General features: G+C 35.5%; 1 protein-coding gene across 2 annotated transcripts; it reads right to left on the bottom strand.

Annotated features, from left to right (window-relative positions):
• Positions 1-2,277: 2,277 nt before the first annotated feature.
• LOC114185203 (protease Do-like 9) lies at positions 2,278-14,289 on the bottom strand. 2 transcript variants are annotated; one of them, XM_028072793.1, is made up of 9 exons: positions 13,609-14,288; positions 12,648-12,847; positions 12,366-12,546; positions 10,157-10,348; positions 7,841-8,073; positions 3,808-3,909; positions 3,657-3,707; positions 3,476-3,580; positions 2,278-2,833 (listed from the first exon to the last, which is right to left on the bottom strand). In XM_028072793.1, exons 1-9 carry the CDS (start codon positions 14,141-14,143, stop codon positions 2,735-2,737), a joined length of 1,698 nt encoding a protein of 565 aa, XP_027928594.1. In that variant the 5' UTR covers positions 14,144-14,288; the 3' UTR covers positions 2,278-2,734. The 2 variants fall into 2 exon arrangements, with proteins under 2 accessions (XP_027928594.1, XP_027928595.1); XM_028072794.1 differs by having other exon boundaries at positions 2,337-2,833; positions 3,511-3,580; positions 13,609-14,289.
• Between the last annotated feature and the right edge of the window lie 493 nt (positions 14,290-14,782).

The following is a 14,782-nucleotide window of genomic DNA, read 5'->3' as shown; positions in this document are numbered from 1 at the left end:
GATCGTTTGAGTTGCTCCACCCGTTCAAACCCATTAAGCATTGTGGGGTATTCATCATGTTATTATCATAATTCTTTAAATAAGTTTATATGAACAAGCAACCAAAACTCTTTACCCATACCCAACAATGTAGCAATACATTGATAACCACAATGACCATTAACTTTCACATCAATCACATCAACTATGTAAGGTGACAAATGTCATGAAATTGATCCAACATGGGAATTCCTTGATGCTTCATGACAACTTTCAATTTATTCTTTTGCTTAGTAGATTTCAATGTATTGAACTATCATGCACAGAGTGAAGGGCATCGACATGCTCAAAATATGATGGGTCGCGCTTTGTGGACCTGCTTTCTTGGGCTCCTATTTTTTAACCTTCTCTACCAGTGGACACATTGATATGAAATTTCATGTAACTTGTTTTTTATGCTAATCTTACCACCTATGTAGCCTTCTTTGAAACGACTCAAGATGACATCAAATTCCAACTAAATTGATAACTCTGAAGATGTATAAGATGAAATCATATCAGAAAAAATTAGTTTGGTCCACATAACATGAACTATGTTCAATGGTATCATACCCGATACACATCTAACATGTTCACAGGCACATGGTAATCCATGAATACGTCTCAAAATACAACCACAACGTTAACTATTAAAACCAACATGTTTAACCCGATCATACTCTTCATAAATGTGAATCAAACAATGTTTAGAAATAAATCCAACCAGTTTTTTGTCCCACAAGGTGTAGACTTTGATCAAATAATGTCTTAATTTCTTTATGTTGAAGTCTTATGACGTTGTTTACTACGTCATAACATGTGCACAAATCTCTCATACTATTTTGTAGAACTCACTTTAAACTCCAATTAACACTTTCAACCCTGCTTATATCAAAATCCAACAACACCAAATTAATTACAACATTTACACCAATAATAAGATCAAGTAAGGTATATTGACATACTTATTTGTTGTATTTCCCATATGCATAACATGGTCAGTCCATGCCTTAATAAATTTCTACACATACATCATTTACATATTCAAAAAATAATGGTCATGATGAACAAACCATTTCAAACACCTATGAAAAGCTTCAGAATCATCACAATCAACAAAAGTTCCCCAAGCATCCATCAAAACATCTCAATTATCAACATAGTTGACTAACATTTTGCATTTTAACTCTAACATTCTTATTAATGTGGAACCAACACAAAAGATTGGATGCTTCAAGAAAAACAATGATAATTGCATTTATTAAAGCAAGATCTCTATTAATGACAATGACTGGAGACACACAAAAGCAACCCTCTAAGTTCAAGTGTCCAAATAAAGTTATTTTCTCTTTCACTTGCTAATAACATAAAGGCAATAGAAAAAAGACAATAGAAAAAGTCAATCACATGGATGTCACACCTACAATTTCAAGTAAAGGCAACTTATATTTGTTGGTATTGTAAATGCTTTCCATCAACAATACAATATTAAAAGCATTTACCAATTTAACTTAATAAGGGTGTGTCCAAAAAATATCATTCACAACTTGAGAAGACTCACTACATCTACCGTAGTGACTATAATTATCACGCTCTAACAAAAACATTAGCTATTGGAATTCAGTTATGCATCTTCTTATTGATCTCTTGTATGTATATCAAGCATTGTACAATTGATCAAACGTCATTATTTCCTTTTAACGGGAGTAATATGTTGGTTAGTTTCATCATACTTTTGGTCATGTCAATTATCATTAACTACTTATTCATCTTCAATCTCCTCTAAACCCAACCTTCTCCATTACAATTCGGTTTACCACAAGGGACAATTACACTTTCTTGTCCCGGTTATAATAATATTCAATCCCTATTTGTATTTTCTATACTTACCTCTTCTTTCACTGGTTATAGTAATATTCAATCCCTATTTGTATTTTCTATACTTACCTCTTCTTTCACAACCTAACAACACATAAATTTTCCTTTTCCACCGCCTATTGTGTCAAACCTTAAAACTAATATTACAAAATCAAGACCAAGTGCAACCCTACACACCCATTCATTAATCATCTCAAGTCCTAAATACCTACACATAAATTACAACATAATACATTTCCTGTCACTAATTTCTAAAACTTACATTCATTTCAACTAACCTCATCAGCTGTAAATGGCACAAGGCAATCCCTCTAACTAATTAATCTTCACTTTTCCAATATATTACTCCACCTATTAAGTTAGTTCAAATAACACAATAAATTTTACTCATTCACATACCGGATTTTATAATTCGATACGCATATTTGCATGCCAGATTGTATTCCCAATTAATATTACGAATTATACAATTCCGTACGTGAAAACACATTACGGATAAATGATCCGTTAATGAAATAATACTTCCTATTCCTCCACCAATCATTCTTTTGCATATCATAAACTTTGCATAAAAAGGAATAAAAAATGGAATGATTAATTTAAGTTCAGTACAGAACACCTCAACTTGAAATGAGATAAATTTAACGAAGCGTATATTGTATTTTGCCAGATCTTTCTCCCATCTTTCTGCTTCTGTACCTTTCAGCGTGAGAAGAAGCCTTTATCTCATTGATCAGGGCAGAATATATAGTACCGCAATCTGGTAGTGAATGTGTAACACCACTTAAAAGAATAAGCAGAGGCAATTAGGAGTAACTTTAGCATGCAGCAAAACTTTTTATGTCTTCAGATCCTCAGACATTGCAGAAGGTATACAGTGTGTGGTGAGGATATCTAAGGTTGCAGCCTTTGCAGTACTGGTTTTTAACACTACTATCTGGCAGAAAAAGGGTATTCAGAATTTCAAATCAGTCATGTCAGCAAAACCTTTATAGCAGACTATATTCATTTGATAGATTTAATTTGAATAAGCAGAAGAGAATATAATTTATAATAGATATGTCCAATTTCTTTGAAATTAAAAAAGAAAAGACTATTAGAATCTTTCCATCTCTCTTCCTCATCTGAATAGTTTCACAAGATCTTCTTATATGCAATGTTAAGAAAGAAAACAACACACGCAAGGTTAATAAAGTAATCTTCATATGAATTAGTACCTTTTTATTTATAATAGTTCTTTAACTCGTTAGGATTAGTAAGTATGGTAACCATATGTTAAATAGCCGTATTAATCGTAGTCACCTGCATGCCTAGGTTAAGGCCCCAATTGCAACCTCAAGGGCAGTGTTTAGTTTCACACCCACTAGATATTAGATATGTGATTAAAATAAAGTTAATAAAACTTAGACAATCCTAACTTCACAAGTTGATTTTGAACAATTAAGATTTAGATCCCAAGCCTAAATTCTAAGACCATAAAAACAAACAATTTTCTTTCGAACAGAATAAGTTAGGGGCATATCTATATTTAACATGAGGGGCACAATGAACCGACTGGAATATGTCGGTGAGGAAAAACCTGTTGGTATTCCAGATCAAACTTTAGATATTCACCATCACAGCTCTCTACCATCGTGGCCAAGTTCTTCAGATTCTTCACAGGTTTACCATTGAAAGCAAGAACCTACACACGCAAAGAACAAAACTTAATAGACACTACAATAATATAAAAAGGTAATATCTGCATGATATTCTCTAACCTGAGTGTTTACTATCTCCTCATATCCAATATTGATGTCAGACACAAGAACCTAGCAATATAGCACATTTCAAGTATGAGCACCTCTAAAGCTGGTGATAGAATGGTAATAAACAAACAAAAAGGTCATCAAGGGAAATCAATACAGAAACCTGAGAAACAACTACAAGCTGTTCATCAACAGACTGCGCCATAGAATGTAGATGCTTTTCGAGAAGCTTCACCGGTGCATCAAACTCATAATCCTTACCATACTGGATATAAGTAAAACAAACCAGAAATTATAATAATAATGATTATAAACTAAAATACAAGATAGTCAAAACATACAAATTCCTACAACAAACAAACATATCTGTTTCACATTCTTACAAACAATTTGTGCAGCCAAAAACCCAATGCATCTATAACAATGGTAGTTTTATCGCAAATCGTATCGCATATCGTATCGCATATCGAAAAACTTATTTTTTGTTTCGCGAATCAAAAGATTCATAAACATTTAAAAAACTCAACATAAGACATACAAACATGTAAAAATGTAACTAATAATAACAACCACATTAAAAAAAGAGGTTGCATATTAATTTTTTAGGTGCAATGACGGTTTCTAGAGTCACTTTTTTACAGTGCAATGGTAGTTTTAGAGGGAGTCACCATTTACTAACTGGGCTTTAAAATGTTTTAAACTAAATGGGCTAAAAATTTAGGTTAAAAACAGGTCCCAATTCCAACTCACTAAAAAGCTCTGGTAGGCTTAGAATAAACTTAAATGAATTAGCGGTTAGAGTCTTAGCAGTAGTTAATGAGTTAGTCACCGTGGATAGTTAATGAGTTGGTCGTGTGAATGGTTAATGTACTACCCGTTGTGGGTAATTAGTGTACTAGCCGTTTATAACAGTTTTAGGTACAATGATCAAAATTATGAATCTATAAATTGTATTGTGAAATTATATGAATGAACAACAACAAGGGAATCAAGTTTTTCCACAAGAATAGAGCGTTGTTGTCTACAAAGTGGTATCAATAGTGAGATGGTCAATTTTACAAATAGTGTACACTTGCCCAAGTTGACAAAGGCAGTCAACTATGACAATTAGAGTCTCAAAAGGAAGGCTCTTCTTGGCTCCCAAGAAAATTGGGAGGTGGCTGAAGATGGTTTTGATGAACCAACACTACCACAAATTGGTCAAATGCCCAATTGAAAGCATTGAAAGAAGCGTGTGTGAAGGACAAGGCAGCTTTGTTCATCCTCTACCAAGCTATTAACGAGTCCAACTTTGAGAAGATTACAAATGCCAAATCTTCAAAAGAAGTGTGGGATATTTTAGAGAAGGCGTATAAAGGGAATGACCGAGTGAAACAAGTCGGCTTCAAACACTCAGGGGCAAGTTAAGGAGCATGAGGATGAAGAAGACTAAAGGAGTAGCCAAGTACATTACCCGGATAGAAAGCGTGGTGAACCAACTTGCTAGAAACGAAGAGACTTTGCCTAAGCCAAGTTATGGAGAAGATCATGAGGTCATTGACAAACGACTTTGAGAATGTGGCGTGTGCGATTGAGAAGTCCAAGGACCTATCAACACTTACAGTTGAAGAGCTTGTCGGGTCCCTTGAGGCACACGAACAACGAAAGAAGAAGTAGGAGCCACTTGATCAATTACTCCAAACGAAGATGTTAATTAAAGATGAGAAAGCTCAGAACACTCAAGGCAGAAGATGATACCAAGGAGGTATAGGAAGCGTTCTTGGTGGTAGAAGCTAAGGACAAGAGAAAAAACAGTCCGGTCAAAAAAATTGGCACAAAAGAGGACGAGGTCCATGGAGAGAAGGTTGGTCGAGCAACTCAAATGTTTAATGCTTCAAGTGTGGCAAGTATGTTCATTATGCAAAGGATTGTTACTCAAACAAGTGTTTTAGTTGTGGTAAGGTTGGACATTTTGTCAAAGATTGTCGATATGGGAATGGAACAAAAGAGACAACCAACCTCGTAGAAGAAGAAATGTAGCTCGGGGGTCGAGCACAAGCAAACAAAGTACTCGACAAGAAGACTAATTAGCATGGAGAACTCAAGACAAAGGCTAAGTATAGTTGATCCCTCGACAAGACAGTCGAGTAACATGGATAGGTCGACAAGGCAACCAAGTAGGTTGCATGGACTAGTGAGACATGCAAATAGCCCGGACGGGGTGGTGGAGCGTGTAGATACCCTAAACAACATGGTGGAGTATGAGGCAAGCTCAGTTAGCTTGGTGGACGCCTACACAGCTCGACTAAGTCAATGGAGCAAGTGGAGTAGTCAGATAGCTAAGTGAGGCATGTGAAAAGCTCGAGTAGCTCGAAATTCGAAGAAGAGTTTGTAATCCAAAGGTTAGAGATTGCAAAAAGTGATTTGCAACAAAGTTGAAAAAGAGGTTAGAGGTAATGCAATTTTACAAACAAGCTTAGATAGAAGGAAACAAATTTTGCATAAGCGACGCTTGGAATTTGAATAAGATGTTTCAAATTTGCAAGATCAGTTGCAAGTAGAGATGGATCTGAGAGCTGCATTAGAGGTGCAAGATGAGGAGTGACAACTTGCAATGAATGAGTAGATAGATGCCACTAAGCGCAACAATACGTGGGAATTGTCTATCCCTTAAAAGGAGGTCAACCTATTGACAAGAATCTTGTTAAAAACAACTTGGCTATTAAGATAGTAAGGAACCCAATGAGTAACAAGTCAACCAAATAGAAAAACAAGTTGGCCAAAGAGAAGATCAAGTCGACTACGGAGAGAGTAGAGAACAAGCAGACTACAGTGAACCTAGGCAGTCCAACACTTACGTGTGACCCAAAGTGAACCTAACCATCTTGTCTTTTATCATCATTCAATTGTTGGAAGTATCTACTTGATAGTGTATGTAGAGAACATTGTTCTTAAAGTTAGCAATCAACATGGCATCATCAAACAAAACAACACCTTTGCAATGTTTTCAAACAAAAGATCTAGGCACACTCATACTTCTTAGGGATTGAGGTACCACAATCCAACAATTGAATCAACCAAAACAAAAGGAAGTATACATTAGATGTTTTAGAGGAAATTGGGATAATTGCCTTCCAAACCCATTGCCATACCCATGGTTCCCAATGCCAAACTTCTATCAAGTAAGAGGGAGGCACCTTCAGATCCTAGGCGATGTAGGAGACTAGTTGGATAACTGAACTACCTTAGCCACTCATCCTAACATCTCCTTCGCGATCAATGTAGTCAGCCAATTTCTTAATTCTCCATGTGTAGGACATTGGGATGCAATCATTTACATTCTGAAGTACATTAAAGGGGCACCAAGAAAAATTGTTATACAAACACTAGTCATACTCAATTTTTGGGATACTGTGCATATTGGATGTGCTCACCTTGCTAACAAGAGATCCACTTCCAAATATTATGTCTTTATTGGTAATATCTTGATCTCATGGAAAAACAAGAACCAAGATTTGGTGGCAAGATCTATTGCAAAATTAGAGCACATAGCAATGGCTTCTACCTTGTGAGCTTATTTGGCTCAAACAATTTCTTATATGACTCATTTGTGATAGCCAAGTTACTCTTCATATTACCTCAAATTAAGTATTTCACAAGACCAAACACATCAAGATGCCACTCAATTTGTTAATTCTAATGATCGGTTGATAGACATCTTAACCAAACCATTGTGGGGCCCTAGGATTGACTAGGTATGCTATAGCTTGAGGGGAAGTGTTAGATATACTATAGATATATTTTGTATATGATCTTGGGTCCAACCCATTGTAATGCTTTGTGCAATATATGAATATTAGTTCTTCGGCACTTCTTAGACACAAGGGGTTTATATTACATGAATGTGTACTATTTCTCTCAACATATATAACCAATTCATCAGCTATGAGTTTCATAAAGTGTAAAAGTCCCCAGAAGTGTCATATGTTCAAAACAAACAATTTCATTATGGCAGTGACAAAAGAAAAAATGTGAACTCAATCCACACAATAGCAAACAATTGTTTGCTTACAGCACCCAATAAAACAGAAGAAAATTAGCCAGAAAGAGAAGATATGATATGTGGCAGACAAAACAGAAGGATATGGGATTCAGCATATTCGTACAAACAGTATATACAAAAGCAGAAACAGCATGCACTAAAGATAACTACTCACCTCAGAACGAAGATAGGGGACAGAAACAGCAGTAAAAACAAATCCAGCAATGATGTAATACGAGGGAGGCCTGCCTTTGATGTGTGCTGGAACAAGTCGCTTATGAGTTGAAAGTTTAATGTTAAATTCGAGTATCTGTGAATTCCGAAGAACCTTTACTTGAGCTCTATCCCCAGTGTACTTCTGTGAAACAAGGTAACTGAAACCAATGCGCTCCCCGTGCCTGAATGGAACTACAAATTTATCCCAGAATTAGATTTTAGCTCTGAAGAACTATACAAACTACTAGTACTTAGGCTATAGTTGATTGTGTTAAAAACAAGGTTCAAGAGAAGTTTAGCACAACACAACAATGGTTTCCATTGGTGCAATGAATTAAAATTTATGGAAAATACATTAATATAAATATCTTTTTCAACATCAATTCTTAACATAGAGTATAATTAGTGATACCTTTAATATCTTATTTTGCATTGCAAACAAGGTTTTCAAATGTTCCACAAACAACCATTACACTTGACACAATTGATGTATGAGTAATGTCAGCAATCATATTTTATTCTTCCATATTTAGCAAATTGTAGTTGAAGTGTATAACATCAATATCTCTTAACCATATGGATCCAATTATATCCCTAAATAATAAGGATCTGATCACATTAAGTGTTGTTATTATATTTTCAAAAATAGTTTTCCAATCTTGTATAAGGTTTTCAAATGTCTCAAATGCGAGTGGACACCAGAATCATACAGATCGACAGCTTTCATCACATCAGAACTTTTTATAAGTTATGACTTGTGAGTAAATATTAAGTGTTTATAACTGAGGTAATTGTATATCACCACCAGGCTATGATAATTGTTCATATGAATTTGATATATTTCCAGTTACTAAAGTTACATTATCATGATTTAATAATATTTTATTTTATAATGTAAATACTAATGCTATTTATAGTAAATAACTTAAATATTAATATACTTTTTAACTTTAAGTAAGATTTTTATTTCTGGATTTTGTATTGAACATCTATATCTCTATGACATATAAATATTTGATTTAGGTTGAAATCTGTCACAAATGAGAAAAGTTTCTGTAAGAAATACAATAACAGTTCAGAATATTAGTTTAGGATTCAAAAAAGCCTAAGTTACTTGACAGAGCACTCAGCTCTGTGTGTGTGTATTAAAAAGTCAAGTTGAGTACTGTAAGAGAAACAATGTGCCATTTAAGGCAACGAGCTACAACCATAATTCACAACAAAAAAGGACTTTTGTGCAGTCATTATGACAAAGAATATAAACATAAACATAACTCTAACATTGTAATCGCCACCATTCCCACCATCTTTGTTATTATTGCCACCACCTTCATAGATATTGCCTCTACTATAATCATCATCTCCAACATAGCAAAGACCATCACACCACAGTTGTTATAACAACCACCACCATTGTCCCCAAAACTTTTGTCATCACTTTCACCATTGTTATCATCATTCTTTTGTCATCACCATCATCATGTATCTCTATTGTAACAACCATCACAACCAATATTGTTATCACTTATGTCATCGTCATTGTAACCACAACTACCATCATTACTGCAACAAACACCACAACTTCCACGAATGGTATCACTATCATTAGCACCATCATCAATCACCAACACAATTTATTATTATCAGAACATAATCATGGTGCACATCAAACGTTGGATAGGATTAATACTTATTTTGTTTTTAACTTGTCATGTTTTTATCCTATCATCGTAGTCCATCTTATCTTATCATATGCTATACTTTGTCCTATCTTATCATATTATGCCCAACAAAAGAAAAAATCCTCACTTGTAACCACCTGGAAAGTACCATCTTAAACCAATTAATTAAATTTCTTGAAAGTCCAATGATGTTTGAAAAACTTGAATTCTCAGTCAGCTATTTATTTACAAGAAAAGCACATGGCATGTGTTACAATTATAGCAATAAAGACCTTTTTATGATTACAGAAATAGAGATTACAGCCTTATGATTACAAATAGAGTAAATACCCAAATTGGTCTATGAAAGATGAGTGTTGGCTGATAGGTTCTTGATTAAACTTTTCATGTAAATGGGTTCTTGAAAAATTCATTTGCTTGCATATAAGTCCTTTATGCATATTTGATACATAAATAAATAAATATAAATAAATTACCTGTGCTAAACGCACAGTTTCAACCACACTTCAATTCTTTCTTATAGTTCAAGAACGTGCATAAATCATCTTAATAAGATCACTATTTGTTTCAGAATCAAAAACAAGGCAGATTACCTGTTCCATCATTGGCAATATTGACCCCATCAAAACTGAGAATTATATCAGATGGCTTCAAAACATGAGATTCTGGAGCTGTTGGTTCAATTCTTCTAATACGCACACCTTTTTTGTTCGGTCCCATACCCATTGACATTCTCAAATCAGGATTTTCCATCTTCTGCCACTCAACTCCAAGGATTGGAAATCCTAAAAGCCAAGAAGTTAAAGACAACTTTATTTAAAGTCGTGTTATAACAGACAAACTAAAGTACACAAAAAAGTAAAGGCCATAAGATAAGGAAACCACTCTGAACAATAAACAATATTGTTAATAGAATTGTCCAGTTATCTTTCTATATCACTTAACCTATCTATATTTCGTGTATCTCTTTTAGATAAACTAACTTTAGGAACTTTTTTCTTTCTTAGTCTTTATTCCATTCCTAGATCCAAGAACACATTTCCAATAAGTTCAACATAAAAAGTAACTTTTAAGCTTGTTAAACCCTAGGAAAGATTAAAACAATAAGCTGAAACCATGTTTTTTTGGAGACAGCACAAGTGCTTTATTTATATTGAGAAAAAGGAATCAATACAATAAATAGATGATACCTCTAATAACAGAAATATGACACAAAACAATGTTACTAGTGGATTGGAGTGTTGCACACCATTTGACAGTTTCCAAATGATGTCAAAGATAGATTAGTTGGAGTTAAGACAAATAAAAGAGACCATATTTAAGAGTAATTGAGAGAGCTTGAAAACTCTCCTCATATATTCTCATTTATATTGATAGGATCCTCATAGAATGAGTATAGGGAAGATCAAATATAATTATTATATACACTTACATACAAAGATAGGTATCGCTAATAAGTATATAGCATTTTCCCAATACAACTACTTCCTAAATGTATTTAATGCCTATTCCAATAACTGTAAGGTGGGAGAAATAGGTGACTCAACAATACAGGTCTAGGCAATATGCGAACAAGGAGGTTTCCCCTGAAGCTTCCAACACCTATTAATCATATATAGAATGCAATGGCAATGTTTGCATTTTGGACCATTTTTAGAATTACCTATGCAAAAGCGTATGAGATTATTACTCTATGATGCAAAGGTAGGGTTTTCCCCTACAAACGAAGTATGTGTCTGTGTTTACTTTTTGAAGAATACAAAAGAGTGAAAATCATATGCCATACAAGCCCAAGGTCATAAAGAACATATTGTGGTTCTCAAAATCCTTCATCACATTTGCAGATGGTGGGAGGAGCACATTAAAATCATGTAAGGTTGCATGAAGCCACTCAAGATAAGCAAACATAGGACCAAAAAATGTCGTCAAGCGAGAAGTGTTAAGAGATCTTGGTACACACCACACAAACATTGCATCATTGGTATAAAGGGTGCAGGCCTCACTCCAAACTGATGCACACATCTCATGGGGATGAAAAATAGGTTTGAGATGTGAATAGTGTATTTAATAACACTATGTAATTGATTATCAATCTTTATCCATTGTTCTCTGTTTTTTGTAGAAACGAATTAACCAATGGTAGTGAGAAGGGATTTATAGCCCAACCACTTAACCATAACCCGATTTCAAAAGTGCAAGTGGAATAGTTAGATTCGTTCATATTCTCAATACTAACAATATGGTTTACAAAAGGTGGGAGAATTTGTTTTGGAGGTTGATGAAGTGTAGGAGCACCACCTTTCCCGAAATGTGGCAAAAAAATAACCTAAAGAGAGGGAAAAGTAGATTGGAGCACCAGATGAGGATGGTGGCTCACGTCAATGATTGGATAGATTGTGTGGTGCAATCCCAACACAGTTTCACTAGAACAGTGAAGCAAATCTGGGAGAAAGGTTTACAAGAAAATTCCTTTGGGGATGGTGGGTCTTCCAGGACAACACAATTTTGAAATAGGCTCTAGATACAATGTTAAACTCTAGGAAAGAGAGAAACATGAGCTAAAACCATGTGTTTCAGAGACAGTACATATGCTTTATTTATATTGAGAATAGAATCAGTACAATACAGAGGACAATTGATATCCTCTAATAACAAATATACGATATAGGAATAAACAAAAATGTTCCTAATAATACATATATAATCTATATATTCTTAATTATAGAGGATCAGTTCCTTATTTCTATACTTATTATAACAAAGCATAAAAAAAATACAAAATTACCAAACTGTTTTAGATACCTGTATACGCCCCATTCTTTTCATAGTCTTGGATAAAATGTTCGATAACTGGGGTGGGTATCACATATCCTATATTCTCCACATCTTCATGTTTAAGAGACTGGAATGCAATCCCAACACATTTTCCTTTATCATTGAGAGCAGGTCCACCAGAATTCCCAGAATTTATCGCAGCATCTATCTGCAGAAAAATTTGAAGAGACACTTCAGCTTAACATATACAAATGGACAACTCGAACAAAGATGGAAAAGTAAAAAGGGATGTCTTATAACTTATGTTACCTGCAGTCCTAGAAGTTCTGTTGAACCATGAACATAAGAGAGTATTTCCATACGTGAAACAACACCACTTGTCACAGAGATTGTGTCACCTCCAATTGGATATCCAACAACAGTTACAGCGTCTTGCAAGGCAGGCATATCACCAAATTCCACAGGTGAAACTCCCTCCCAAAATTCATCATCACTCACCGTCAACATTGCTGAACCATTAGAAGTATAACAGACATCACAAAATTAATTAATCAAGCGTATGTGTAAAGTAAACTAACATCTTCAGATCTCAAAAGAAAAGGCCAAAAAAACAGGAATGTGGTGAAATTAAGAATATAAAAGAAAGCACCCAAATCTTGACAGGCTGCATCATAATAAAAGAAAAATGACACCTAAAAGTGCTTAAAACGAATAAACATAAAATCTCTCCCTTATTCCACTATGTTCCAAACCATGCACACCTCAAAACACTTTTCCTTCCCTTAACATAACTCACTAAAATCCAAATAAGGAATAACCATCAACATCATTTCCATGCAAGGTTTGAAAAATTCAGTTACAACATTAAGGGTTTTGGAATCCCCAGAGTCTTCACAGCTGTAAACCCACAATTGCAGTTGCATCAACCGCATTGCATTTGTTGAAATTTACTGCAATATCAAGAGTCACAAGGAAACCCTTACTGCAATTTAAAACCTTGTTTACGTGCAAATCGATATCTCAATTCCTTCAATAATCCATTAATTTCCTACGCTAGGCATGCAAGTCATATTACCCCCCACCCCTCCCTCTCTTCAGATAGGAAAGCACGTTAGCAGTGATCTTCACATATAACAAACATAGAGCAAAACAAGGCACCAGCTAAAAAATAAAGAATAAAAGTTGCACAAAAAATGCACTGTTCATAATTTCCATCCCTAACATGAGAACAAAATATTAAGAAGGATGAGATAAAGTTAAATAGAAATACCGATATCGCACTCGGTCCCGATGGCGAGGACGGTCGCCAGGTATTTGGTATCAGAACCGCGTTTCTTGAGCTTGACCTGCGTGTGATGCTCAACGGAATGCGCGTTTGTGAGAACCCTCCGTCCCCCCACGATGAACCCACTGCTGCTCGAGCTATACTGCCTCTTCCTCTGCCACGGCAACGAGAAATTCGGCTCTGTATGGACGCAGAAGACCTTCACCACCGCGTCCATCGATGGCACCACCTTCACCGTGCCCTCCCACTTCGGTATCAGCGGCGTCTCCGCCGCTGTCGCACAATCCCCGTTCGAATCAGCCAACCGAGAGCTGCGGCGCTCCGGCGATGCTACCTTGATCTTTTTGGAGCGTCCGCGGCGGCACCCTTGAGAATCCGGATCGTTGGGTTCAACGGCTTCGGCGGTGGTGGCTGGAAGCGAAACGGCGTCCTTTATGGAGGCGGTGCTGTAGTTTTGGGACGCGGTTTCTTCTTCAGTTGCGGGCTTGGGCTTTCGGCCACGTTTTCTCGTTTTGCCCATGTATTTCCTTGAGTAAGGGACTGACGAAGATGGAGAAAGAGGATTGTTAAGAAAACGAGTCTAGGGGATTAAGTACCGCAGGAGAGAATTGAGTGGAATTCTTTTCCTCGGAAATCGGAGAAGGCGACGCCCATGAGTTGGTAATAGTTCCGGGCTCAGTAGTTTGAATGGGATCCAGTCTTTTACTTTTTGTAACCCCATTATTTTTCTAACATTTTTTCTTGCACCTCCAATTTTTCAAAGGAAATTTCTTCCTGTACCCGTATATTTTTTAAAATTTCAAATATACCCTTGTGAAATTAATAGAAAAGGACTACCTAAGATTTGTTTCGTGTTTTAATTGTATTTTCGGATAGTACAACTTATAGATATTCCAGATTACACAATCTAGAGTTCAAAATTATTAGTTACTAATGTTAGGAATGATCACTGCGTTTCTGAGGTATTGTCCGCTTTGGAGTAATATGAAGCTCCTCATAATTTTATCCTTTAAAAGCATCTCAGAGAGTGGAGAAAGGTAAGAATATTTAAATTGCGCTTGACATTGACTCCTAAACGATGTGAAACTTATTTGGTATACCAGAACAATAATAATTGTACACCTTGGCGACCAGACTCTAGCTGACCTATGTGTATGCA

Source organism: Vigna unguiculata, chromosome 5 (genome assembly GCF_004118075.2).
Source record: "Vigna unguiculata cultivar IT97K-499-35 chromosome 5, ASM411807v1, whole genome shotgun sequence".
NCBI lineage: Eukaryota > Viridiplantae > Streptophyta > Magnoliopsida > Fabales > Fabaceae > Vigna > Vigna unguiculata.
The sequence above is the reverse complement of the archived record's forward strand: the minus strand, read 5'-3'. Positions and strand labels throughout refer to the sequence as shown.

What these genes read in the sequence shown, in the direction of transcription:
- LOC114185203 (XM_028072793.1), bottom strand. Translation starts at nt 14,143, where the DNA reads ATGGGCAAAACGAGAAAACGTGGCCGAAAGCCCAAGCCCGCAACTGAA. An exon ending in AAAGAATGGGGCGTATACAG is followed by an intron (nt 10,349 to 12,365) that starts GTATCTAAAACA and finishes CTTGGCTTTTAG; the next exon opens with GATTTCCAATCCTTGGAGTT. An exon ending in AGGAGATAGTAAACACTCAG is followed by an intron (nt 3,581 to 3,656) that starts GTTAGAGAATAT and finishes TTGCGTGTGTAG; the next exon opens with GTTCTTGCTTTCAATGGTAA.